The sequence below is a fragment of the Pan troglodytes genome, chromosome 20 (genome assembly GCF_028858775.2).
Source record: "Pan troglodytes isolate AG18354 chromosome 20, NHGRI_mPanTro3-v2.0_pri, whole genome shotgun sequence".
NCBI classification, from domain to species: Eukaryota; Metazoa; Chordata; class Mammalia; order Primates; family Hominidae; genus Pan; species Pan troglodytes.
Genome location: NC_072418.2, coordinates 41,652,165 through 41,679,082, shown reverse-complemented (window position 1 = coordinate 41,679,082; position 26,918 = coordinate 41,652,165). Strand labels below are relative to the sequence as shown.

The following is a 26,918-nucleotide window of genomic DNA, read 5'->3' as shown; positions in this document are numbered from 1 at the left end:
TAGGAGAATCATTGGAGCCCAAGAGTTCAAGAGGAGCCTGGGCAATGTAGTGAGACCACATCTCTACAAAAAATAAACTTAAAAATTAGCCAGGCATGATGTCACACACCCGTAGTCCCAACTACTCAGGAGGATGAGGTGGGAGGATTGCTTAAGCCAGGAGGTCAAGGCTGCAGTGAGCTATGATCACGCCACTGCACTCCAGCCTGGGCAACAGAGAAAGACCTTGTCTCTAAAATGAAATAAAACAGAATACATATAACCCAAGGACTGTTTTATCCTCATTTTACAAACAAGGAAAGTGAGGCTTGCAGAGATGTCTCTTGCCTGAGGCAGGCAGCCAGAAGGGTATGGCTGGCCCTTGGCAACCCCACCCAAGTCCTGGGCCCACACGATGCCCCACACCCACCTTCTGGAAGTCCTTCTTGGAGATGAGGCCACGGGGATCCGTTACGTAGTCCTGGAAGGCTTCAGAGCCCACAATGTCCTTGAGTTTCAGGAACATGTCGAAGAACTTGAGGATCATCTCCACATTGGATGAGGATTCCACGAGCATGTCCACCATCTGCCGGGCGATCATGCCGTTCACCACGTTCCCTGCAGGCAGCCCCAGGTCAGTGTGGCCGGTGAACACTCCCTTCTGGGGCCCCACCAGGCTTGCCTCTCTTTCCAGCCCAGGAGCCACCACGCTGCTGGAGTGTCCCTGGCCAGCCACAGCCTCCCCTCCACAGGTCCCTTCCTGACCTGCGTCAGCCTCCTGTGCCAACCTGGCTGATCCTGCCTTTGCCCACCTCCCCCAGTAAAGCTAATGATGTCAGGTCGGGCGTGGTGGCTCACACCTGTAATCCCAGCACTTTGGGAGACCGAGGTGGGTGGATCACTTGAGGCCAGGAGTTTGAGACCAGCCTGGCCAACATGGTGAAACCCCGTCTCTATTAAAAATACAAAATCATCTGGGCGTGGTGGCATGTGCTTGTAATTCCAGCTACTTGGGAGGCTGAGGCACGAGAATTGCTTGAACCTGGGAGGCGGAGGTTGCAGAGCTGAGATCGTGCCACTGCACTCCAGCCTGGGTGATGGAGTGAGACTCTGTCTCAAAAAAAAAAAAAAAAAAAAGATAATGATGACGTACGCTAAAGGTAGGTGCCAAATGCTACCCTGGCACAATCACACAAAAAGGGAAGTGTGTGACTCTACTTTTAGGAAGAGAAACTGAGACATAGAGAAAGTCATGCACTCAAAGTTACATAGCCAGTAAAGTGGGGAGAATGGATTTGAACTCAGAGCTGCATGACCTCAGGGCTTACACAGCTAAAACTTCCACCAGTACACACAGTCAGGAGTGTCCACAGAAGACTGAGGCTAGCCAGTGGTAAGCAGCAAGGAGAGGTGGAGATTGGCAAAGTGCGATCCCACACTCCCTCTAAAGGCAGCAGCTGAAGCTTGGCTCCAGTTTATTTTTGTAATTTTTAAATTTTAATGTAGGCTGGGCGCAGTGGCTCACGTCTGTAATCCCAGCACTTTGGGAGGCCGAGGCAGGTGGATCACGAGGTCAGGAGTTCGAGACCAGCCTGACCAACATGGTGAAATCCCCATCTCTACTAAAAATACAAAAATTAGCCGGACGTGGTGTCGTGTGCCTGTAATCCCAGCTACTCAGGAGGCTGAGGCAGGAGAATCGCTTGAACCCGGGAGGCGGAGGGTGCAGTGAGCCGAGATCACGCCACTGCACTCCAGCCTGGGCAACAGAGCGTGACTCCGTCTCAAAAAAAAAAGTGTTATAATTTCACATTGATATAAAAGCTGCAAGAATAGCGTAAGGGATCCTAGCCGGGCGTGGTGGCTCACGCCTGTAATCCCAGCACTTTAGGAGGCTGAGGCGGGAGGATCACGAAGTCAGGAGATCCAGACCATCCTGACCAACATGGTGAAACCCCGTCTCTACTAAAAATACAAAAAAAAAAAAAAAAAAAAAATTAGCCAGGTCTGGTGGCGGGCGCCTGTAGTCCCAGCTACTGGGGAGGCCAAGGCAGGAGAATGGCGTGAACCTGGGAGGCGGAGCTTGCAGTGAGCCGAGATCACGCCACCGCACCTCCAGCCTGAGCGGCAGAGCGAGACTCCATCTCAGAAAAGAAAAAAAAAAAAAAAAAGGGATCCTAATATATCCACATTCATCAATTGTTTATCTTTTGCCATATTTGGACATTTGGTTTGTTTTTGGGGTTTGTTTTTTTGAGACAGGGTCTTGCTCTGTCACCCAGGCTGGAGTGCAGTGGTGTGATCACAGCTCACTGCAGCCTGGACCTCCCGGGCTCTGGTGATCCTCCCACCTCAGCCTCCCGAGTAGCTGGGTCTACAGGCACACACCACCACACTAGGCTAATTTTTGTATTTTTTGTAGAGACAGGGTCTCACCATGTTGCCCAGACTGGTCTCAAACTGCTGGGCTCAAGAGATCCTCTGGCCTCGGCCTCCCAAAGTGCTGGGATTACAGGCACGTGACGCACCCTGCATCACATTTGTTTTATCATTTTCTTTCTCGGCCGGGTGCGGTGGCTCACGCCTGTAATCCCAGCACTTTGGGAGGCCGAGGCGGGTGGATCACGAGGTCAGGAGATCGAGACCATCCTGGCTAACATGGTGAAATCCCGTCTCTACTAAAAATACAAAAAATTAGCCGGGCATGGTGGTGGGTGCCTGTAGTCCCAGCTATTCGGGAGGCTGAGGCAGGAGAATGGTGTGAACCTGGGAGGCGGAGCTTGCAGTGAGCTGAGATTGTGCCATTGCACTCCAACCTGGGCGACACAGCGAGACTCCATCTCAAAAAAAAAAAAAAAATTCTCTTTCTCTCTGTATATTTTTTTTCTGAACAATTTGAGAGTAAGTTGCAGACATGCGGTCCTTTTACCCTTAAACATTTCGGTGTCTATGTCCTAAAAGACAAGGACATTGTTTAATATAATCACCATGCTATCATGAACATCTAGAGATCTAACATTGATATAATTAAGTTATTTCATCTAATCCAGCGAATTTTTGCCATGTGAGAATGTGGACCCAGGGTCACTGAAGCTTACAGTTTTCCAAGAAAAGCTGGAAATCTTGATGTTTAAAGGGAACCTTCTGATTTTTTTTTTTTTTTTTTTTGAGCTGGAGTTTTGCTTTTGTCACCCAGGCTGGAGTGCAATGGCGTGATCTCGGCTCACTGTAATTTCTGCCTCCCAGGTTCAAGCAATTCTCCTCCCTCAGCCTCCTGAGTAGCTGAGATTACAGGCACATGCTACCACGCCGGGCTAATTTTTGTATTTTTAGTAGAGATGGGTTTTCACCATGTTGGCCGGGCTGGTCTCAAACTCCTGACTTCAGGTGATCTTCCCACCTCGGCCTCCCAAAGTGCTGGGATTACAGGTGTAGCCACCGCATCTGGCCTATTATGGCTTCTTCATCAACCCATGGATCCTGACACGATGTCAGATGGGGTTGAGGATTAGGGTCTCCCGGGTCTCAGGGGGCCATTCTCAGGCTTCTCTGAACCTCTTTACTGTTCCCTCACCCTCACTCCTGGGTGTTTACCTTCTAGTAGCGACAGCAACATCACCACCATGTCCTTCTGCAGATCCAGCAGCTCCTTCAGCAGCTCGATCTGGCTTGAGTCCTAGAGATCCCAGCTCGGTGAGGGCTGGTCTCAGCATACACCTCCCCCACCTCTGTTGCTTCTCCCCCTCCTCACCTACCCAGCAGGGCCTAAACCCCTGTTTTCTCCCCTCTTACCTCCGAGGGGACCCGAGTCCAGACATGTTCCTCGGAAGCAGGGGAAGGGGCAGAGAGACAAGATTGTGGGGGTGGGGTTGGCACTTGGGGGAAGGGCTCGATAGGTGATGGGTAGTGGGAAGGCTGGCAGACAAGGAGGACTGAGAGGCTTGCGGGGCAGACATTTGGGGCAGAGAGAGACAGAGACAAACACTGGGGACAGAGACCCAGGTCTAGGAAGGGATGTGAGCCCAGCACTGTGCCTGGCCTACGGTGGGCTTGACAGATGTATGTTGAATATAATGTGTGATGGCAAGAGTGGGACTCTGGGTTCAGGAGGAAGGCTGCAGTGACAGCCATGTGCTTTCTGGTAAGCCGTCTGCGGGGAACATAGGGCCACAGTGTAGGGCCCATAGAAACCTCCAATACAAAGTTTTGCCTCATGGCCCCTATTTATGTTAGGTTGAGTCACATAAAATTGCCAACATGTGATCACTTTTGGCTCACAAAGTGGTAATTTGTTTTTTTTTGAGACAGAGTTTTGCTCTTGTTGCCCAGGCCGGAATGTAATGGCGCAATCTCGGCTCACCGCAACTTCTGCCTCCCAGGTTCAAGCAATTCCCCTGCCTCAGCCTCCCGAGTAGCTGGATTACAGGCATGCGCCACCATACCCAGCTTATTTTTTACTTTTAACAGAGATGGGGTTTCTCCATGTTGGTGAGGCTGGTCTCTAACTCCTGACCTCAGGTGATCCGCCCGCCTAGGGCTCCCAGAGTGCTGGGATTACAGGCATGAGCCACCGTGCCAGATCCAAAGTGGTAATTTCATATGGTTCCACCAAATAAAATGGAGAGGGGAGGAGATGATACCAGATAAATGGGATGTAAGGATCTTTTGCTCCCATGCTAGTTCTATCAGTTGTTGATTCCAATCCTAATGTATTTCCACAGTTCCAAAGCTCTGCATTCTGGGCCTAAGGTCCCGACACTCCTAATCTCAAGATCTTACAGTGGGTGGGCGCCTGTGGTTTGTGCCTACCCATGATTCAGTCCCCCTCCTCTCTTTACAATCCCTCAATTTTCACCTGCGGTGTCCCCCATCCCACAGTCAGAGCATATGGGGCTAACCCTACCTCCTGGTTTTATAGGTGGGTATATGACCAGGCCTGGCCAGTCAGAGCTTTCTTTCCTAAGCCTATGATGATTGGTTCAGGGATGGACATGTGACCCAATAGGCTAGTCAGAGAGAATCTCAGGTTTTTTTTTTTCTTGGAGCTTTCAGGAAAGAGGAGATCTCTTCCCTCTAGGGCTGTTAAGAAGTAGAGTGGATAGGAGCCTGAGGCACCATTTTTTCCAGCCCAGGGAGACAGCCTGCTTGCAAATGCAGTCAAAGAGGAGGCAGTTCTGCTGACATCACTCTAAGCCCTGGATCTGTAATATGAACTGATAAATTCTTTATTTTTCTTAAGCCACCACTTTGCACTGGATTTCTAGCTTTTGCAACCTAGACTAGATGGTGGCGGATGAATTAGCCCTGCAGGATTTGGAATTCTACATGATGATACCAACATTCTCTAGAATTTTAGGATACCAACAGCACAACTTCAGCTGCTGTGACACGGAGGAATTGCATTCTAAGTTTAACTCCTTTTAAAAAGTCAGATGACAACGAATTAGGGTTTCTCCCAGCCCCTGGGGCACCTTTGAGCAAATTAGATAAAAAGGCGTCCCCTAAAACACTTCCTGTAGGGAAGTTATAACATGCTGGATGCTTTACTGCCATCTGCTGGAAAACTAAACTATTGTAATAAATACACCATTATGTGTAGGATGTGAATGCTCTCAGAGATCGTGCCTTTGTGCAGTGCACAACCTGCGGAACAGTATATGGCAGCCTTGAATATAGTTACCAGACAGAAGCAGAGCAAATGGATTAAGTGTTCGTGAGACATTGGCAAGGCTGCAAAGGGGTGAGGGAAAGAGGAACAAGGATTATGGAAATGGAAGATGGTGCTCAACAGGGACCTTACATCATGAATGCCTGATATGGGTGTCATCTGCCGCAAGTAAGATAAAGAAGCAAAACATTTCCTCAGCCCCAGGCTCTAATCTAGAAACCAGCCCCATCCTAGCCCAAGGACTGTCCACATCTGCGAGGACTCATCAGAGAGAAAAACAGCAATCAATCACAGAGGAGCTCCGGCCATTGGGGCGAGGCCAACACGTCAGACCAATGGAAGCGTGGATGTAAAACCAGCTGATTGGTGGGGAGGGAGGGGCAGAGGAGGAGGCGGGGTCATGCAGACAGCCAATCCAGAAAGAGGATGGATTTGGCCACTGAGAGGGAACCAGTCTGGAACATGCCGGGAGCACTCGGGTGACAAACTGATCAAAGGGGCAAGACTTGGAAATGGACCACTTGGGGGACGCCCAGAAGCAGGTGGATGGAGACCAGAGGGGCTCGAACCTGAGCGAGCTTCATCATCATGTGGGCGAACACGTGCAGGAATCCCACCACTGCGTCCCATAGGCGACTGTGCGCCAGGCTCTGCTGGTTCCCGGTGCAGGGACCCTGGGAGGCAGAGCGCCGTGTGAGCGGGAAGGGAATCCCCAAGAAGGGATCAGGGATCGCGATGCGGGACCCCCTCCCTTCCCACTCCCGCCCCAGGGGGAGCGCCCTACCTGGATGTACTCAGTGAGGCTGTTGAACACCTGCTTAGCCACCGACATGGCTTTGGAGAAGTTCCTCTTGCCCTGCTCTTCAATGACATCCTTGCCCGAGTAGTACCAGTAGAAGTCGCTGATGGATTCCTGGTGGGGGCGGGTAGGGTGTGAGGGGGTGCTGGGGCCGACCATGGCCCTGCAGCCCCCGACCCAAGTCACACCTGAACCGTCTCACGTCCTCACCTGCAGCCGCAGGAGGTAGTCCACAGTGCAAATGATGATGTTAATAGTGGTCGTGTTCCCTGTCTGTGTCCGTAGGTAGTTCTGGAAATCTGGGGAGATGAAAAGTCATTTATCCAGCACCTCCCATGTGCTAGGGGAGATGAACAGTGGGTCATTTATTCATTTATGCAATACTCATGTGTTGAGTTCCTATTGTATGCCAGAAAGCATATCATCATCAATTTATTTAATAACTATCAAGTACTTACTATGTGACAGAGAAAGATGGATGATCATTTATTCATTTGTCTAAAAATACTGGCCGGGTGGCTCACGCCTGTAATCCCAGCACTTTGGGAGGCCCAGGCAGGCAGATCACCTGAGGTCAGGAGTTTGAGACCAGCCTGACCAACATGGTGAAACCCTGTCTCTACTAAAAATACAAAAATTAGCTGGGTGTGCTGGTGGGCACCTGCAATCCTAACTACTTGGGAGGCTGAGGCAGGAGAATCACTTCAACCCCAGAGGCAGAGGTTGCAGTGAGTGGAGATCTCACCATTGCAGTCCAGCCTGGGCAACAAGATGGAAACCCCGTCTCAAAAATAAATAAATAAATAAATAAATAAATAATTTTAAAATAGGCCGGGAGCAGTGGCTCACACCTGTAATCCCAGCACTTTGGGAGGCCCAGGTGGGTGGATCACTTGAGGTCAGGAGTTTGAGACCAGCCTGGCCAACATGGTGAAATCCCGTCTCTACTAAAAAAAATACAAAATTAGCCGGGTGTGGTGGCATGTGCCTGTAATCCCAGCTACCTGGGAGGCTGAGGCAGGAGAATTGCTTGAACCCGGAAGGCAGAGGTTGCAGTGAGCCTAGATCATGCCACTGCAATCCAGCTTGGGCAACAAGAGTGAAACTCCGTCTCAAAAAATAAATAAATATAAAAAAATAAAATATAAATATTATTGAGGGCCTGCTATGTGTCAAATGTGGTGGAGCGTCATTTATTCATTCAGTTTTTTCCAACAAATTTGTATATTGACCACCAACTATGTAGCAGGGAGAAATAGAGATTCAGTTCCTCGTTAGTTTCCGAACAATTTTATCAAATTCCTAATATGTGCTGGGGATATTCATGCATTTATCCAACAAATATTTATTGAGCACCTACTAAAGGCCAGGGAACATATGGATTGGTCACTTGTTCATTTATTCAACATATTTTATTGAGTGTATACTACATCCTCACGAGATTAAGATTGTCACATCCTCTTTGCTACAACAAATTTGTTGCGTTCTTACTATGTGTCATGCAGTATTCTAGGCTCTGGGGATACAGTAGTAAAAAAAAAAAACAGTCCCCGGCCTTGGGGGGGATTTTTTTTTTTTTTTTTTTGACAAGGTCTCCTTCTGTTGCCTAGGTTGGAGTACTGTGGCATGATCATAGCTCACTGCAGCCTTGACCTCCTGGGTTCAAGTGGTCCTCCCACCTCAGCCTCCCAGGTAGCTGGAACTATAGGTGTGAGCCACCACATCCAGCCAATTTTTAATTTTTTTGTTGAGACCAGCCCAGGCTGGTCTCAAACTCCTGGCCTCAAGCAACCCTCCTACCTTGACCTCCCATAGTGCTGGGATTACAGACATGAGCTGTATGTCCAGCCCCTGCCCTTGTGAAGTTTATATTCTTGTGCAGTAATTTTTTAATCTTTTCTGACTGCAATCTATGGTAGGAAATCCTTTTTTTTTTTGAGATACAGTCTTGCTCTGTCGCCCAGGCTGGAGTGCAGTGGCATGATCTCAGTTCACTGCAAACTCTGCCTCCCAGGTTCAAGCAATTCTCCTGCCTCAGCCTCCTGAGTAGCTGGGATTACAGGCATGCGCCACCACGCCCGGCTAATTTTTTTGCATTTTTAGTAGAGACAGGGTTTCACCATATTGGACAGGCTGGTCTCCAACTCCTGACCTTGTGATCCACCTGCCTCGGCCTCCCAAAGTGCTGGGATTACAGGCGTAAGCCACCACGCCTGGCTAATTTTTTTGCATTTTTAGTAGAGACAGGGTTTCACCATATTGGACAGGCTGGTCTCCAACTCCTGACCTTGTGATCCACCTGCCTCGGCCTCCCAAAGTGCTGGGATTACAGGCGTAAGCCACCACACCCAGCCGAGGAAATCCTTTTTACATTGAGATCTGATACATGTGTTAAATCTGAAATTATATTCACCTATTCCCGAAAGAGAAGTTTCACATTGCCTTACTCTGTGCCATGCATTCTGTTCTTTTCTGTCCTGTACTGCTCTAGTTAACTACAAAAGAAGAAACGTGTGCTTCTCATCCTCTCAACCTTGGCTGCACATCAGGACAACTAGGAGGCTTTTAAAAACCCCAGTGCTCAGGCCCAACCCCAGATCAATTAAATTAGAACCTGTAAAGGCAAAACCTGGGCTTAAGTCTCTTTTAAAGCTCCCCAGGCATGCCAGTGTACAATTACAATGAGAACCTCTGCGTGAAACTGATTCATGAACGTCTGTCTGATGGGTTGGTTCCCACTATTTAAAAAACATTGTTCTGTGAAAGCAAACTGTTAAAGCTGAGTGATGGGTAGTTGGAGGTTTATTATACTGTAGTATATGATTGGAGGTTTATTATACTGTAGTATATGATTGGAGGTTTATTATACTGTAGTATATGATTGGAGGTTTATTATACTGTAGTATATGATTGGAGGTTTATTATACTGTAGTATATGATTGGAGGTTTATTATACTGTAGTATATGATTTTTTTTTTTTTTTTTTTTTTGGTAGAGACAGGGTCTCCTTATGTTGCCCAGACTTGTCTTGAACTCCTGGGCTCAAGTGATCCTCCTGCCTCAGCCTCCTAAAGTGCTGGGATTACAGGCATGAGCCACAGTGCCCAGCCAAGTCTTTTTAAATGCTTATAGCAACATCATGTTGCACGGGAAGGTTTTAACAGCCCCTGAAAGTATTTTCGCCCCCAGTTTTTCTTTCCCCTTAACTTTTTTACAGTCAGTTCACAATTGCTGTATCAGGTTGGCTCAACAGAAGGCCCATTTTGCCTAGTTTCATGACATAGACAAAGCATACTCAAATATTCAAAATTTTATAAGCAAAGGTACAGGTTTTCCCATCAACCCTGCTTTCTAACTCCTTTATTTGTGTTAATTTAAATTGTTAAATTAAATTGTGTTAATTTAAATTGGGCTATATGCAAAAATAAAAGATACACAGCTCCTGTAAAAAAATTCTGGCAACTGACAACACCTGTTATAGACATGTGCAAATAAGTGAGAGACAAACCTTTTGTCTGCTTTGAATAGCACTGACTCCTCAAGACATGCAAGGGGTCTGAGATTTGAAAGATATTTCAAATATCTATTTGATTAGGCCATGAATTTAGGCAGAGGACTGGGTTGCAAATATGTTGGGAGACAGCAATCCCTTTCATAACAACATTCTCATTTTCAAAACTTCATATTCCTGAGGAATAAAATTTATTTTAAACCCAAAGACTGATTCCATCTTAGTTAAAATTAAAGAATGAAAATCTTAGTCCCGGCTGGGTATGGTGGCTCACACCTGTAATCCCAGCATTTTAGGAGGCCAAGGCAGGAGGATTGCTTGAATCCAGGAGTTTGAGATCCCCTGGGCAACACAGTGAGATCTCATCTCTACAAAAAATAAAAAACTTAGCCAGACATGGTGATGCATGCCTGTAGTCCTGGATACTCGGGAGGCTGAGGGGTGGATCACTTGAGCCCAGGAGGCAGAGGTTGCAGCGAGCTGTGATCACACCACTGCACTCCAGTCTGGGCGACAAGAGTGAGACTCTGTCTAAAAAAAAAAAAAAAGAAAGAAAAAATCTTAGTCCCATGGCACAAAAGTATTTAATAAACCTTGAAAAACTGGCTGTGGACACAAGAGCTTTTGAAAATTCAAGACAAAGAGATCATGCTTTATCCTTTGTTGAAAGAAAAAGAATGAAGATTAAAGATATTTACAAATCAGTTACCTTAAAGAGCACTAACCGAGTGGGTGAAGGTTCTATGGAAGTAAGGTTACTAATTACTCCAATTCTTGTCATGAAAGTTAATTTCCGGGTAGTCTGTGGTTTCCTAATCATCTGCTAAAGGTTATAACCACAATCTTCAGACTGTACATGTTTGTTATAGGAAATGGCATTGGGTAGAATGTTTTTTGTGCAGAATTTTGACTGTTCTGTAAAGTTGTAAGCTAGGTTTGCTGCATGAGACTGTATTTCTCATCATTGATGTTGTGTAATTAATTTGCTGTCATCCTCAATCTTGTTAAATTGGCTGAACCACAACAAAACAAAACTCTTGCTTAAGATAGGAAGGAATCTGTAGGCCTTTGTACAGATCTTTCCTCTGCAAAGATTTTATAAGCAAAATAAACAAGTGATTCTAATAGATTTATTGTTAAATGCCAGGCAGTTTTTCCTTTAGGTCTTTTCTGGACCTGAAGTACAGAAATCCACCACGTGTATAGAACTTTGGCAGCCACTGCAGAATGCCTGTGGGAAAATAGCATGTGACAAATTGTCTATTTGGGCAAATTGATTTTTGGCCAAATTGGTTTTTGGCAGGTTGCTTTTGGGGATTGGACTGGCCAGAGGAGATGAAGGGGAAGCAAAGTGGCTAGATTCCAGAAATTCCAGAAAGGTTTTTTTTTGAGATGGAGTTTTGCTCTGTTGCCCAGGCTGGAGTGCAATGGTGCAATCTTGGCTCACTGCAACCTCCATCTCATGGGTTCAAGCGATTCTCCTGCCTCAGCCTCCTGAGTAGCTGGGACTACAAGCATGTGCCACCACGCCCTGCTATTTTTTTTATATTTTTAGTAGAGACGGGGTTTCACCATGTTGGCCAGGCTGGTCTCGAACTCCTGACCTCAGGAGATCCACCAGCCTTTGCCTCCCAAAGTGCTGGGATTATAGGCCTGAGTCACTGCGCCCGGCCTCCAGAGAGATTTTGAAAGCTAGGTGGATTGACACTGGCTGGAGAGTGGCCATCATTGACAGGGGGAGGAGGAGGGGTGGAAACTAACTCAGTCAACCCTTCCGTACCAGCCCCAAACCTCGGCTTCCCCTCCACCCCACACCCCTCCTCCTCACCATTATTGTGCCCCTCACAGAGCAATTGTAGGAATCGGAACAGGTCTTGTGTGAATTCATCATCCGCCATGACCTTCTCTCCTAGGTGGAAGGGAGGGGACAGGGCCCAGGAGGGGTCAGATGTGCCAAGACACAGCGCACACATGCACAAGGCCCATGCACACTGCACGCGCATGCACAAAGCATGGGGGTGCTGGGAGGAGCAGCTGCCACTCCAAAGACACTGTGAGGGCCATGGGCATCCATGACACCAGGCGGTCTTGACCTCAGAGCCCATGACATCAGCAGACGGAGACCCAAGGGGCCCTGAGTCATGAAGCTGGAGCCTCAAGTGTCTTTCTACATCAGTGCCCTCTGATGTCACCACTTGTGTTACGTTCGGGAGAGTCTGCTGACCTAGCAGACATTCAGGCAGCTGGTAATGCCCTCAGCCCCCCTTCAGACCGTGGAGGTTAATGGATTATGGGGGTTTGGGTCACCTTCACACAAAGGCTCTGGGCAGGGGAAGATTGGGCTGGGAGGGATAAGGGATGGGGATTGAAAGCCAGCCAATTGGCCCAGATGCCTTGAAAGCAGCCAATCCAGGAGTAGCACAGGGGAGGCGTGTAAACAAGGGCCAATCAGAATGGGCATCTGAAAGAAGCAAATCATGGTGGGCGGTAGGGGAGGAGGCTAGACCGCAAATGGGCCAACCAGAGCAGGCGCAGAGGAGGCAGGCGCAGAGGAGGCAGGCGCACACCAATCAGAGTGGATGCCGGAGGCAACCAATTCGGTTGGTGGATGGGAAACGCTGACTGACCAATCTGAGGTCGGGGTGCAGAGAGCAGAGTAGGTGGGAGTGGGGATCACTCCACACCGGGACTGCGAATCTGGGTCTGGAAGTCCGACAACATCTAGCTGGAAAGAGATCTTTACCATGTTCTCTAGCTTCTGCTTCACACATGGGGAAAGTGAAGCTTAGGGAAGGTAAGAGACTTGTTCACAGGCCCATGTATTCTCAGTGGCTGATCTGGGACCTGAATCATGCTCCCCAGACTCCTGATCTCCAGGTTTTGCACTGGCAGGACGTACCTGCCGAAGGGTCCCTCCCTCCCCTCCACGTCCCAGATCCTCAGCCCCTAGGTGGAGGGGTGGACGGGGTTAGGAGGGGTGGGTGACAGCAGCACAGCACGGGGGTGGGCTGGGGGAATTACCGTTCTGGCGATTGATGACTGGGGCAGCCAACAGGATGGGAGGAGGAAGCAGGAGAAAAGAGAGAAAAAGAGAGGGAGACAGACCGCAAACACACACAATGACAGTCAGGGACAAAGACACAGAAAGACACACAGAGAGAGAGGAACAACCCACAGAGAGAAAGGCAGAGTGATAAGGAGACAGAAGGAAATGGATTAGCAGGGAAGAGGGTAGGAAATGAGGGTAAAAGCAGAGGGAATGAAAGAAGAGGATGGAGAGGGAGAGAGAGAGATGAAGACATAGAGGTAGAGGCAGGAGCGAGGATCCGGGTAGAAAGGTTAGACACGTCACAACACGGCAAAGAGGAGACGCGATTAACCCGGATTAGGGACATTAATAAGAGAACAGCAACCAGGGCGTGACATTTGGGGCACGTGGAGGGTGGGGTCCATGTAGTGATGGGTGAGAACACAAGACAGAATGACTTCTGGTGGCGGAGGGGCAGAGGTGGGTGGTGGACATGGGGAGGGAGACCCCAGGGGGATGGAGGGGGTGGGACTGGGGGACCACAGCAGAGGGAGGGACCCGAGGGAGCCCTTGGGAACCAGTGTCTTGGAGGAAGGGAGCTCTGGGCAATGGCGGGTGGGGGTGGGGTGGGAGGAATCCCGAAGGAAGATGTCTCAGGGGGTGGGAAGCCCAAGGGAGGGCCTCACCAGTGCCATCCTCATTCACCATGCCCAGCCCCTCGGCCTTGTTCTGTCTCTCAAAGGCATTGAGATCCAGGACGCTGAGGAAAAGAAAGGAAAGATAGGGGGTATGTGATGAAGCCTCTGCCCTCCTCTCTCCCAGGGCCTGGCAGCTCCCCACCATGGTAGCCTGGAGAGCCACAGTAAACCATGTATGCGCTGAAATCAAGAGGAAGCAGAAATGAAGAGTTGGCAGAAGCTAGGACATATGGTTGGGCCAGGATGAACCATGCGCAAGCTGAAATAATGAGGAACCAGAAACCACCCATTTAGCAAAAGCTGCAGAGGGTAGGAAAAGTCAGCCGGCAGCAAGAGGCAAATAAAGGCAGACAACAGTAGAGGCAGATTAATTGGGATCATCAGAGAGCTCCTAAATCTCCCACTGCCAAGTTCCCCTTCAATTCTCAAGTTTTTGGTTCCACTGTCTGGAATTCATAATGCAACTCATTCTTCAAGTCTATGACATTTTGCCTCCCTTATTGTTCTACATTAATTCTTATAATAAATTCCCTGTTATTTGAGCGATTCTGAGTGAGTCTCTTTCCCTGGACTGAAAGAGCAGAATCAGAACTGGAAATGGTACCAGGAGTGGGGTGGCAGTGGCACCAAACACGGCTTAACAAGAAGAGGTCCACTCGAACCTACCTGCATGTTTGCATCAGTGCCTGGATACTCTGGAAGAAGCCAACTTCCTTCTTGTCCTTAAGATAATCCAGCATTTTCTGCAGAGGGGGAGGCAGGGGAGGAGGAACTGGGAGTCACGCAGGAACCTCTCATCCCTCCTTGCCTTCTTCTGAAGTCCCTTTGCCTCTGTTACCTGCTGGACCTCAGCATTGCCTCCATTGAGGATGGAGATGCCCAGCTTCAGGGTGGAGGACACCATGGCACCTGTCTCTCCTGGAGGGAGTGGGAGAAAAAAGATGGTCCACCCAGTTGGAAGGCAGTGTGTTCCACCCACCAGAAAACAGCCATCCCAAGGGATGTGAGAGAAGGGGATTTAAGAGTGTGCCAAGGTGTGCATGCAGGGGTGATCGTGATTGAAGGATGAGTGAGAAATTGCAAGGCAGGTAGGCAAGGGGAAGCTGCAAGGGCTGGGGTGTGCGTGCAAACCACAGGCATCGAGGGGCGGCAAATGGGTCCACAGGGAATGGGTGAGCCAGGAGGAGTGAGGTCAGGATGAGTGCACTCGGAAGAGTCCAGTGCACATGTGAGGGGCACCTTTGCAGGCACTGATCATCTGCAGCACCATCTCGGCCGCCCCCCGGGTGTGCAGCCGTGCTTGCTGGTACAAGAGCCTCTGCTTCTCCATCTCTTTCTCCTGGGAAGGGAGGCAGACCCATGAGGGCAAGTCCAGGCTTTCCAGCCCAGCCTTTCCCCCTCACATTCTCACTTCTGCCCTCCTTGTTCCAGCCACATCCACAACTCACTCCTTCAACCATGAGCTCCCTCCATTCCCTGGGGCTCACACCCTCGATGTATCTCCTGTACCTAGCACGGGGCTAGGCATTAGGCAAGACCTACATAAATCAGAGCTGGGCATGCAGCAGTCTTAACCTGGGCCCATGGGCCTCCAGGCCATCTGTGAACTTGGATGATGAAAAGTTACATTTTTATGTTTTCCGCCCTCTAACAGAAATGTAGCATTTCCTTCCTATATGGATGAAGCCATAAATCACAGTGATATTAGCAGAACCTGTGGCTTTGTCACCAATAAAAATCACAGATGTGGCTGGGCAAGGTGGCTCACGTCTGTAATCCCAGCACTTTGGGAGGCCGAGGCAGGGAGATCACGAGGTCAAGAGGTCAAGACTATCCTGGCTAACACAGTGAAACCCTGCCTCTACTAAAAATACAAAAAATTAGCCGGGCATGGTGGCATGAGCCTGTAGTCCTAGCTACTTGGGAGGCTGAGGCAGGAGAATTGCTTGAACCCGGGAGGTGGAGGTTGCAGTGAGCCGAGATCACGCCACTGCACTCCATCCAGCCTGGGTGACACAGCGAGACTCTGTCTCAAAAAAAAAAAAAAAAAATTACAGATGTTTCCATATCACATTATTATTGCTGTATATTCCATATCACATTATTGTTGCAGAATTAGAACCATTTCCTATTCAAATTCTGCTCTTTTGGTCCAGGAAGAGAGACTCACTCACAATGGCTCAAAGATGTCTTTAAATATCAGTTATGTTCATCACTACTTCTCAGTTATAGTAGCTGTTGGATCTACTGCTAGATCTTTTTTTTTTTTTTTTTTTTGAGATGGAGTCTCGCCCAGGCTGGAGTGCAATGGCGTGATCTCGGCTCACTGCAACTTCCACCTCGTGGGTTCAAGCGATTCTCCTGCCTCAATCTCCTGAGTAGCTGGGATTACAGGTGCCTGCCACCATGCCCAGCTCATTTTTGTATTTTTAGTAGAGATGGGGTTTCACCATGTTGGCCAGGCTGGTCTTGAACTCCTGGCCTCAGGTGATCCACCCGCCTTGGCCTCCCAAAGTGCTGGAATTACAAGTGTGAGCCACTGCGCCCAGCCTTAGATCTTATTTGATAGATTAACAATGTACAAGTATTACTGGATCACAAATTCATTTTTAAAATATTTTGATAGCTATTCAATACTTGTTTCCTCTGCTATGAATTCATTTTATACATTTAAAAACATGATCCTGAGAAAGTCTTCACCAGATGCCAGAAGGGACTCTGGCATAGAAACAGTGAAGAAAACTATGAAGTAAATGCTTGCTAACTGTCTCAATGAATGAATGGATTGGTGAATTGCATGTTTACTAGCTCTTTCTTGCTGCCTGGCCTTGGCATATACTATTCTCCCTACGTAGAACATTTTTCTCTTTTTCTTCAACTGGCAGGCTCCTTTTATCCTTCTGCTCAGAAGTCCCCTCCTCCGAGAAGCCCTCCCTGATACCTTTTCCTGCAGGCTGGGTCAGGCACCTTCTTTGGGCTGCTTTATCCCCCTGAGGTTCCCCCATCTTGGCCCTGACCCCTCTGCCTGTATCCCCATCATCCCAGCCCTGACCCCTCTGCCTGAGCCTCCTCAATCCCAGCCCTGACCCCTCTGCCTGAGCCTCCCCAATTCCAGCCCTGACCCCTCTGCCTGAGCTTCCCCCATGACCATGGTGTACACTCTGTGGTGTTAGTTTGGCGGGTGTATCTGTCTCCCCAGTGGACTGACTTGGTCACTGCTGTGTCCCCAGAGCTTTGCTCTGTGAACACATGCTGAATGAATGGGAGATGACTGCAGTCAGGGTCCCCCATCCCTTCCCTCCAGGACCTCCTGAGCCCACCTACCTCAAAGGAGACCTCAACCTCCTCTTCAGCTTCACCGTTCTCCCCTCCCTCCTCCAGGTGGCAGCTCTGGGGAGGGGGCATCAGTTAAGGGATGAACAAAGCAGACCCCTCCATCCCGCCCCAGCCCTTTTTGTGGACAAGCACTGCAGGTGGGGAGAGGGAAATCTGCCCCAGAAGAGGAGGGTGGGGCCTCACCTTTGCCATGATATCAGCATAGGCCATGTACAGGTAATCCTCGTCCAGTTTGCTGGGGAAGTAAGCAGGGGAGTGGTCAGGACCCGGTGGAGAGGACCCCCATCTTATAAGAGCTTCTGGGCAGGGTGCGGTGGCTCATGCCTGTAATCCCAACACTCTGGGAGGCTGAGGCAGGCAGATCACTTGAGATCAGGAGTCCGAAACCAACCTAGCCAACATGGTGAAACCCCGTCTCTACTAAAAGTACAAAAAATTAGCCGGGTGTGATGGTGCTTGCCTGTAATCCCAGCTACTCGGGAGGCTGAGGCAGGAGAATTGCTTGAACCCGGGAGGCAGAGGTTGCAGTGAGCTGACATTGCGCCACTGTACTCCAGCCTGGGTGACAGAGCAAGACTCCATCTCAAAAAAAAAAAAAAAAAAAAAAAAAAGAAGAGCTTCTGGTTTTCTTTGGAGGGCCAACCCTCCCCATGCTCAGGCTGTGTGACTCAGGTGGCTGGAGTGGCCATTGCCAGGGTGGCTTGTGACAAATGCATGGCCGATGAGGACTTTTATCTGTGTGGCCATGATGACAGGTAAGAAATGGTCATGTTGTCCATGCTGTCCAGTAAAATCCATTCTGGGAGTTGTTTTGTTTGTTTATTTTGTTTTTGAGACAGGGTCTTGCTCTGTTGGCCAAGCTGGAGTGCAGTGGTGCCATCAAGGCTTACTGCAGCCTCAACCTCCCAGGCTCAAGTGATCTCCCACATCAGCCTCCTGAGTAGTTGGGACTACAGGCACATACCAACACACCTGGCTAATTTTTCCATTTTTTTTTGTAGAGACAGGGTCTTGCTATGTTGCCCAGGCTGGTCTCGAACTCCTGGCCTCCCAAAGTACTAGAATTACAGGTGTGAGCCACCGCGCCTGGCCCATTCAGTGAGGTTTGCTGGAGCTAATGGTGGAGGCACTCCCTTTCCACTGGGGATGCTAAAATGGAGTGATGGAAGGCTGGAGCTCCCAGAGCCATCTTGCCACCTGTCAGCTCAATAACAAGTATGGCCAATCCCTTTCTGCTTGGGTCTCCTCTACCATGGCCAACACCTGCTGAGTGTTTACACTAACACCATGTCAGTGCCTGTTCTAGGTGCCTTGTATATATTAACAAACTGACCCTCACAGTCATCCAATTGGGTGGGTATGTTACTAGCCCTATTTTATAGGTGGGGGAACTAAGATACAAAGACCCTTCTCGGCTGGGATCACACAGCTTGCGCTGGGACTCAACTTGGATGGCCAAACTCCAGAGCCATTGCTCTCCCACAGGATGCAAAATGGGATGCTCAAATTCTTCATCACCTTGCAGCCCGAGATGGCCTTATGTCAGAATTTCTGGCCAATGAGATCTGTGTGGAAGCTCACCAGAGAGATAAAGAGACCAAAGAAGGCTGGGCACGGTGGCTCACGCCTGTAATCCCAGCACTTTGGGAGGCTAAGGTGGGCAGATCACCTGAGGTCAGGAGTTTGAGACCAGCCTGGACAACATGGCGAAACCCTGTCTCTACTAAAAATACAAAAAAAAAAAAAAAAAGAAAAAGAAAAATAGCTGGGCATGGTGGCATGCACCTGTAATCCCAGCTACTCGGAAGGCTGAGGCAGAAGAATCGCTTGAACCCGGGAGGTGGAGATTGCAGTGAGCCAAGGTTGCGCCATTCACTCCAGCCTGGGCAACAAGAGCAAAACTCCGTCTCAAAAAAAAAAAAAAAAAAAAAAAAAAACAGAGAGAGAGACCAAAGATCTTGCTAAGGGTGAAGAGTGGGGACCCTTTCTCCTTCTTTCTGCCTGGCATGTGGCCGTGATGCCTAGAAGTGCAGCATCCACCCAGGACTACAGACAAAAGCTAAGAAGGGCAGAGCAGAAAGCTAGAAAGACCCTGGGCCCCTGTCAGTGTCCCTGTGCCACTGCCCAGTCCTGAAGTCTTTAGCTCTTGACTTCACGTTATGTAAGAAAAATAAATCCCTGCCAGGCGCGGTGGCTCATGCCTGTAATCCCAACACTTTGGGAGGCTGAGTGGGGAGGATTGCTTGAGTTCAGGAGTTTGAGACCGGCCTGGGCAACATAGTGAGACCCCCATCTCTACCAAAAAAAAAAAAAAAAAAAATAGCCAGGCATGGAGGCACGTGCCTGTAGTCCCAGCTACTCAGGAGGTTGAGGCAGGAGGATCTCTTGAGCCTGGGGTGATGTGGAGTGGGGGGTCTGAGCTGCAATGAGCTATGATATGACACTGCATTCCAGCCTGGGCAAGAAAGCAAGATCTTCTCAAAAAATAAAAAAGTAGGCCAGGTGCAGTGGCTCACGCCTGTAGTCCCAGCACTTTGAGAGGCCAAGGCGGGAGGATCACTTGAGGTCAGGAGTTTGAGACAAGCATGGCCAACATGGTGAAAGCCCGTCTCTACTAAAAATACAAAAATTAGCTGGGCGTAGTGGTGGGCGCCTGTAATCACACTTGCTTGAACCTGGGAGGCGGAGGTTGCAGTGAGCTGAGATTGTGCCACTGCACTCCAGCCTGGGTGACAGAGCGACACTCCATCTCAAAAATAAATAAATAAATAAATAAATAAACAAAATGAAAAATAAATCCCTGTGCCTTCATTCCCTTATCCACACAAAGGAGCTGCAATAATCCGTCTCACAGTGTGGCGGTTAAGTGAGAGGATATAGATATCCCCGCTTAGCTTGGTGCCTGACACATAATAAGCATTTGATGAATGGCTGCCTGCTACTGTCAGCAGCAGCGGCAGCTGCTGCGCCATCTGCATCACAATTATTTATTACTAAGCCTGTCATTAGCCTACATGAAGCTTTTGAGGGAATTAGAGAAAACCTCCCCACTACTTCTGTCTGTTGGAAATTTGTCATACATATGGATTTTTTTCATAATATACTGATTTTATTTGAGCAAGACACTTTCTTCTAGAAAAGCCTAGTTAATCTACATTGTCTGTGATACGAACCCCTCAGACATGCCCTTGTGAAGTGTTCAGCCATGCAACGGTGTATGTTGGCTGTGCCTGTCCTAGCAAAGTGACATTTACGTTCCTTTTCTTTTCTTTTTGAGACAGAGTCTCGCTCTGTCGCCCAGGCTGGAGTGCAGTGGTATGATCTCGGCTCACTGCAACCTCCGCCTCCCGGGTTCAAGCGATTCTTCCGCCTCAGCCTCCTGAGTAGATGGGATTACAAGTGCCCACCACCAAGCCTGGCTATTTATTGTATTTTTGTAGAAACGGGGTTTTGTCATATTGGCCAGGCTGGTCTTGAACTCCTGGGCTCAAGTGATTGCCTGCCTCAGCCTCCCAGATTGCTGGGACTACAGGCGTGAGCCACCGTGCCTGACCAGCAAAGTGACATTTAAAGATCCGTCTGTCTTGGGCTCCCCCAGGACCTGGAGGGCCTCTCCTGAGGCACAGGGAAGCTGCTGGGCTGGGGGTGGCCCCAGGACCTTGGGGGCATTTCTGGGGCCCCGGGAAGAGTCTTCACCTCTTTTCCGTCAGGGCAGTGCGGCTGAAGTGCAGGACCAACTGGTGCAGGGGGTCTGGCTTCTTCTCTTCCACCTCTTCCTCCTCCTCCTCCTGCTCCCCAGCTTTCTGGTGGGAGAGGGGAGACTTGGGGAGAGGGTTTCTAGAGTCCCCTCCTGTCACTGCCCCCATGTCCCTGTTGGTCTGGATTTTTTTTCTCTTTTCCCACATCCTGCGCCCTACTTTGGTTCTACTCAAGCCAGGAGCTGGCATTTCTATACCCCTTGATGTGGAGGGCCGACCCCTGGAGGTGTGCCAAGGGTGGCCTCCGCCCCAGCCCTATCCAGCTCGCCCCCCACTCCCCCAGGCGGGCCCCAGCTCACTGAAAGGTCATCTATCATGCGGTCCTCAAAACTGTGGTCTTCAGTCAGGATCCATACAGCCTTGTAGCTCTCCAGGAACATGTTACATGCCCGGTGCCTGCACGGGAGAGGTGTGACGTCACTGGGACGCGCCCTCCTCCGTGCTTCCCGACCTCCCATGCGCCTGCAGCCCCAACCACCCGCAAAGCCCCATCACGTTGGCCCTCCATTCTCCAGACTCTCCAGCCACCCTTTCTCCGCAGCCCTTCACGCTTCCCTTGTCCCTGGGGGCCTTACGTGGGCAGGTTGTACAGGGGCGTCATACGGAAACAGGCCACGACTGCCCGCCGGCGCTGTTTGGACAAAAGCTTGTGCCACACGGCCTTCTTAGACTTGTAAGGGTGCTCGGTCTGGGGAGGGGATAGCGGGACAGTCACATCCCCAGACCCTGCCCCTCTCACTCCCAGCCCTGGATGAAACTGCCCAGCTGTGCCGAAGTCCATATTCAGGTTAAGACTCACACGGCAGAAGGAAAACCTTGTCTCCACCAACAGAGTCAGGGTCCTGACTCCGCCTCCAGACCTAAGTTTCCATCCTAGGCCAGGTCCCACAGAGCCAGGACCACGACCCAGGCCACGACCAATTCTACGACCCACCCAAGGCCCTGCCCACAAACTCAACGCATCTCCTCTAGGCCCCACCCCTAGACCTAAAGATCTGCCCCTTCCCCGTCCCGCCCCCAGATGCAAGATTAAGCAGCAGACCCCTCCCCCTGATCCATTCTAAGCCTCGCCTTAAACTCGAGGCTCCACCTCCTGCCCTGCCCCAAAACTTAATAGTCATCTCCAGACCCCACCCACATCCTTGAAGCCCCTCCCCCCACCAGGCTCCGCCCAGAGACCCAGTAGAAAGACCCCTCCGACCCCACCCACCTGGTCCAGGTAGTAGAGCACGGCTGACACTTCCTGGACTCTGCGCACGATTTTCTCGGGGTCATCGGCGTCCTCCTCGCGACCCGGGACGCCCCGGTACAGAGCCATCTGCCAGCGCAGAGACGGGGAGCCTTCGACCTGAAGGGAGGAAGGAGGAGTGGCCGGCGTGAGGGACCCTTCCCACAGTGTCCGCCGGATGTCCCCTTTCCGTTTTTGGAAGGACTCAATGGGTGAGTGCATGTTGAGGCCTTTCTTCTTCTTCATCTTTTTGTTTTGAGACGGAGCCTCGCCCCATCACCCAGGCTGGAGTGCAGTGGTGCGATCTCAGCTCACTGCAACCTCTGCCTCCTGGGCTCAAGCGATTCTCCTGCTTCAGCCTCCTGAGTAGCCGGGACTACAGGCACCCGCCATCACACCCGGCTAATTTTGTACTTTTAGTAGAGACGGGGTTTCACCATGTTGGCCAGGCTGGTCTCGAACTCCTAACCTCAGGTGATCTGCCCGCCTTGGCCTTCCAAAGTGTTGGGATTACAGGCATGAGCCATTGTGCCTGGCCTAATTGTTGTATTTTTAGTAGAAACATGGTTTCGCCACATTGGCCAGGCTGGTCTCAAACTCCTGACCTTTGAGGTCTTTCTTCAATGCCTGGTCTTTGGTAAATGCGCAAACCTTCGCTAATATTGTGGTTACTTTCTGACTTGCTTCTTTTGCTTGCAGAGGAAGGAGGCATACCTTTCCCTGAAGGTGAAGGTTGTTGTGCAGAAATTCCCGGACCTCCTCATCTGTGTCTTTCTGGGGAGACAGAGCCAGGCTGGGTCACTCTGGAGGTCCCATCCTCCTTCCTGACCCACAACCCTTTCCTTCCAGGCCCAGCACCCCAGGAGCTGAAGAGGTTTTTCTGGGGTGGGGGTGGGGGTCTGAGAGAAACAAAAGGATGCAGAGGTTGACGGGGTCAGAAGGGGTCCTAGAGGGGCCGGAGGGTCACAGTCACCTTGAAGATACAGTAAGGATTCGAGGGGCCTCGTGGAGGTCTGGGAAGAGGCAGAGGGTGACAAGAGGATCTCATCAAAGGTCAAATATGGCCAAAGAGGGATGACTGGGGGGTCAGAGTGGGGCAGGGAGTCTTTGAAGATCAGAAGGGGTCAGCAGAGGTCATGGGGGATCACGTAGGTCAACGGAGTCACTGGTTACACAGGGGCCAAACGGGGCATCAGCAGGGTGGGGGTTCACTGGGGTTCTAGGACGGGGAGCCCTCAAGGACCAAGGTGAGGGGTCCATGGAGCCCTGGAGGGCTCTCTGGGGTCCTGGCAGGACTCAGCAGTCCTGGGAGGTGCCTGAGGTTCTGAGGGAAGGGGTGTCCTGGTGGTAGCAGGGGAGAAGTCGGTGGTCTTTAGGGGTCCAGGGGGTTAGTAGGTTGTCAGGGTGTTGGTGTGGTCCTGGGGGGAGGGCTATAGGGGTCTTGGGGCAGAATCCTGGGAGGGTTCCTTAGAGTCCCTGAAGCTGGAAAGGATCGGAGAGGAGGGAGATTGTCCTTGTTGTCCCACACAAGGGGTAAGTGGGGTCCCGGGAGGCCTCCTTGATATCCCAGCAAGCTTAAGAGGTTCTACAGCCCGGGTATTTTGGTCTCCAGGACACTTGAGACCTCAGAGGTTTGGGTACAGTCCTGGGCTTGGGGTTCATGGATCCTGGGGAGTTACACAGGGTCGCAGGGCTCCCTGAGCCCCTGAGAGTCTTGGGGGCTTAGTTGGGCTTCAACAGGGCCCAGGTGTCAGCAGGGTCCTGAAGGAAAGGGATGGTGAGCCGAGGGCTCAGCGGGAACCCAGAGGTTCAGTCTTGGCAGGGAGGGAAGGAGGGGTCATGAGGGTCTCAGTAGGTCCCAAGGGGCTTGAAGGGGCCTTGGTGGAGGGTTCCGAGGATCTCAGGGGCTCATCTTGTTGGGGGGACTCTCAGGGTCTCAGCAGGTTTGGCATGGTCCGGTGAGGGGGCAGTGGGGTCCTGCAGTCCTCATGCGGGTCCCAGGGGTCCTAGAGCTTTTCTAGGTTTCAGTGAGGGCTCTTAGGTCTGTGGTGCCCTGGCAATATCTTGAACAGGGTCCTCAGGGCATCCCAGGGGCACAGTGAGTCCTCAGGATCCCGGAAAAGAACTCAGTGGGGTCTGAAGGGAAGGCTCCCAGGGACCTGGGGGGCTCAGTGGCATTGTGGTTGTTCCCTAGGGTCCCAGGGGTTCAGTGGGTGCCGGGCGGCATCCTGGAAGGTTCCGAGGACGGGGCTGGGCAGGCACCAGGGCGTAGCGGGTCTTGGCCAGCGTGATGAGGTCTTGGTCGGTGGGCGCACACATATTCAGGCCGATGGGCAGCATCTTCTTCAGTGTGGCCACGATCAGTGACGTCTGCACAGAGTACCGGTCCCCCCGGCGCTTCTTCTTGGTGCGTTCCTGGTCCGAGCCACCGGACTGTGGGGACACAGGGCTCAGCACCAGCCCAAGCCCCAATCCCATGCCTCAGCCCCAACCCGCGGCCATCATCCACACCCCAGGCCCCAGTCTGGACACCAGGCACTCCCTCCCCAACTGCCGACGACACCTCAATTTCCACCCCAGACTTGCTGACTCTACACTTCAGGCCCGCAGCCGTGACCGGAGACCCTCCAGACCCAAGTCCACAACCCAAATTCCCAGTTTCTTGTTTTTTAAACAAATTTATTTTTAGAGATGGTGTCTTGCCATGTTGCCCAGGCTGGACTTGAACTCTTGGCTTCAAGTGATCCTCCTGCCTCAGCCTCCCAAGTAGCTGGGACTACAGGCACATACCACCATGCTTGCCTGGCTCCAATTTCTAACCCAGGCCCATCCAGATTTTCCCCCGTTCTGGGCCTGTCTCAACTTCTAGCAGTCCTCTTCCAGAATCCCCTAGGAACCCCAGTACAATACCCCATCCACAGCATGCACAACCCCACACTTCACATCCCAAGACCAAGTTCTCAAGAATGAAACAAAGATGCGGGTCCACAAAGAGTTCAAGCGACAAGAGAAGTTGCAAGAAAAAGACACTGAGAGACTGAAAAAGACAAGGAGACAGGAAGACCAAAGATGCAAGAGACATCCAGAAAGATCTGGAAGCAGAGACACGGGGCACAGAGTCCCACAGCCGTGTTCTGGAGCCTTGGGTGCAGACCCGGGGCCAGGGCCACCCCAGTCACGCCAACGAGAAGCCCTGATGACAAGCTTTTGGGCAGAGCCACATCCACGCCGGCTGGCAACTTTGACCATGACCCCTGTGCCAGGCACTGCTGCAGGCCACACATGCAGCTTCTCCCTGAGTCCTCGCAGAGCCCTGGGGTGGGGGCTGCTGGCTGGATGCCCTCAGAGGCTCAAAAGGATGACCCCAACCAAGGTCACACGGCTAACTATCAAGACAGGATTCTAACCCCAGTCCATACAGTCCAGAGCCCAAGCTTTAAACCACCGCACGGCGAGGGTGCTGCCCCCTCCCCAACCATGCTCCGTGTGCCTCTCCCACCCCCATTACCCTTGACCTCAGCCCACGATGCTTTGGTAAAAGCTGAGAGTTGCTCTTTTTTTCTTTTCTTTTTTTTTTTTTTTGGGAACAAAAGTCCAGAAAAAAAAAAGAAAAGAAGAAAAAGAAAAGAAGTCAAATTGCCAAAAGCTGAGGGTTGGGATGGGAACGGATGGGGGTGGTGGGGAGGGAAGGGAAGGGAAGGAGGATGGGTGGGGGCTGGGAGGGGAGGACGGGGGTGGGGAACAGAAGCAGGGGTTTTCTCGAGGCGGGAGGGTGCAGAGGCTGGGGGAAGAGGGCATTAGCCAAGAGACATGCGGAAGGTCCCAGATGTGGGGCTGACCTGTATATCTCCCGCCTGCTTCACCGGACCGCAGACAGAGACAAGAAGGGTTACCCCAGCCCCGCAGAGAAGCCCAGGCCCAACTCCAAGTTGCCAGCACCCTACCTCCTCTGCCCCACCCGCCATGTATTCTCTAGCTGGGCATTTCCAGGCCTTGGCTCGGGGTGGGGGGTCATTCTCTGGGACCTGAGAAGGGCAGTGCTGAGAAGGATAGGGAGGAAAGCAGGAGATGGGGTAATGGGGAGAGGAAGAAAGAAATGGAAGAGGGGGAAAATGGGGAAGAGGAGGAGGAGGGAGATGGGAGGAGAGAGCGGCTTGGAGAAGAGGAAAATGGAGAGGAGGGAAATGGGAGGAGGGAGAAGATACAGGAGGAGGAAGGAGACAGGGATGAGAGAAGAGGGAGATGGAGAGGAGGAGGGAGATGGGAGGAGGGAGAAGATATAGGAGGAGGAAGGAGCTGGGGAGGAAGGGAGAGGGAGAGGAGGTAAGAGAGGCTGCTCTGAGGACTGCAGGGAATGCGCCCAGGACGGGCTGGCTGGGTGAGGACAGGCCAGGTAGGAAGCCCTAGAGGGTGCTCCCGCCCTCTCTGCCAACTGCTCCTCCCAGAACCAAGCCCCGACCTTAGCCATTTTGCTTTTGTTGTCAGCAGTCAGGAAGGACATGTTGTTGATCTCATTCTGGACCACAAAGTTCTGCTCCTCGCGCTTGAAGTTCTGGTGGGGGAAGCAGTGTTGCAGACCGGACAGGTGAAGGCAGGCGCCTGTGGGCTGCGGCTCCTCTGGTTGTGGGGAGGGCGGTTGGGGTGGGCACTCACGTGGGACTTGGACCAGTAGATGAAGATCTCGCCCACCATCCTGAACAGCTCCTCCGCGCTGGGATTCGGCTCCGTCAGCCACTGCGCCCTGGGGTCAGCGGAGGGGAGGTGAGGGAGGGGGTGGGGATCCCAGGGAAGGGGGCTGCCCAGAGAGAGATCTTGGAGGAGGAGATGGGGACCAGGAGACATCCAGTCAGAGGGATGGGGTTTCTAGGGTCATCTGGCCATTCAGATGAACATTAAAAAATTTTTTTTCTCTG

At 51.2% G+C, this 26,918-nt stretch overlaps 1 protein-coding gene across 5 annotated transcripts in view; it reads right to left on the bottom strand.

Moving 5' to 3' along the window:
- The window catches only part of RYR1 (ryanodine receptor 1), a 158,463-nt gene that overhangs the window by 39,784 nt on the left and 91,761 nt on the right, over positions 1-26,918 (bottom strand). Inside the window, exons 68-89 of one of the 5 annotated variants that reach the window (XM_009435534.3) lie at positions 26,659-26,746; positions 26,465-26,557; positions 25,845-25,859; positions 24,268-24,438; positions 22,720-22,779; positions 21,988-22,125; positions 21,353-21,465; positions 21,077-21,173; positions 20,716-20,822; positions 17,203-17,254; positions 17,008-17,073; positions 14,923-15,022; positions 14,522-14,601; positions 14,350-14,426; positions 13,672-13,745; positions 12,979-12,996; positions 11,786-11,866; positions 6,657-6,745; positions 6,432-6,560; positions 6,217-6,321; positions 3,574-3,655; positions 410-597 (exon numbers count right to left, since the gene is read on the bottom strand). In XM_009435534.3, coding sequence (XP_009433809.2) covers positions 410-597; positions 3,574-3,655; positions 6,217-6,321; positions 6,432-6,560; positions 6,657-6,745; positions 11,786-11,866; positions 12,979-12,996; positions 13,672-13,745; positions 14,350-14,426; positions 14,522-14,601; positions 14,923-15,022; positions 17,008-17,073; positions 17,203-17,254; positions 20,716-20,822; positions 21,077-21,173; positions 21,353-21,465; positions 21,988-22,125; positions 22,720-22,779; positions 24,268-24,438; positions 25,845-25,859; positions 26,465-26,557; positions 26,659-26,746 — 2,023 coding nt within the window. Of the gene's footprint in view, positions 1-409; positions 598-3,573; positions 3,656-5,453; positions 5,807-6,216; positions 6,322-6,431; positions 6,561-6,656; positions 6,746-11,785; positions 11,867-12,978; positions 12,997-13,671; positions 13,746-14,349; positions 14,427-14,521; positions 14,602-14,922; positions 15,023-17,007; positions 17,074-17,202; positions 17,255-20,715; positions 20,823-21,076; positions 21,174-21,352; positions 21,466-21,987; positions 22,126-22,719; positions 22,780-24,267; positions 24,439-25,844; positions 25,860-26,464; positions 26,558-26,658; positions 26,747-26,918 lie in introns of those variants that run through there. The other 4 variants (XM_009435535.5, XM_009435536.5, XM_016935856.4 and 1 more) reach the window with 4 other exon arrangements.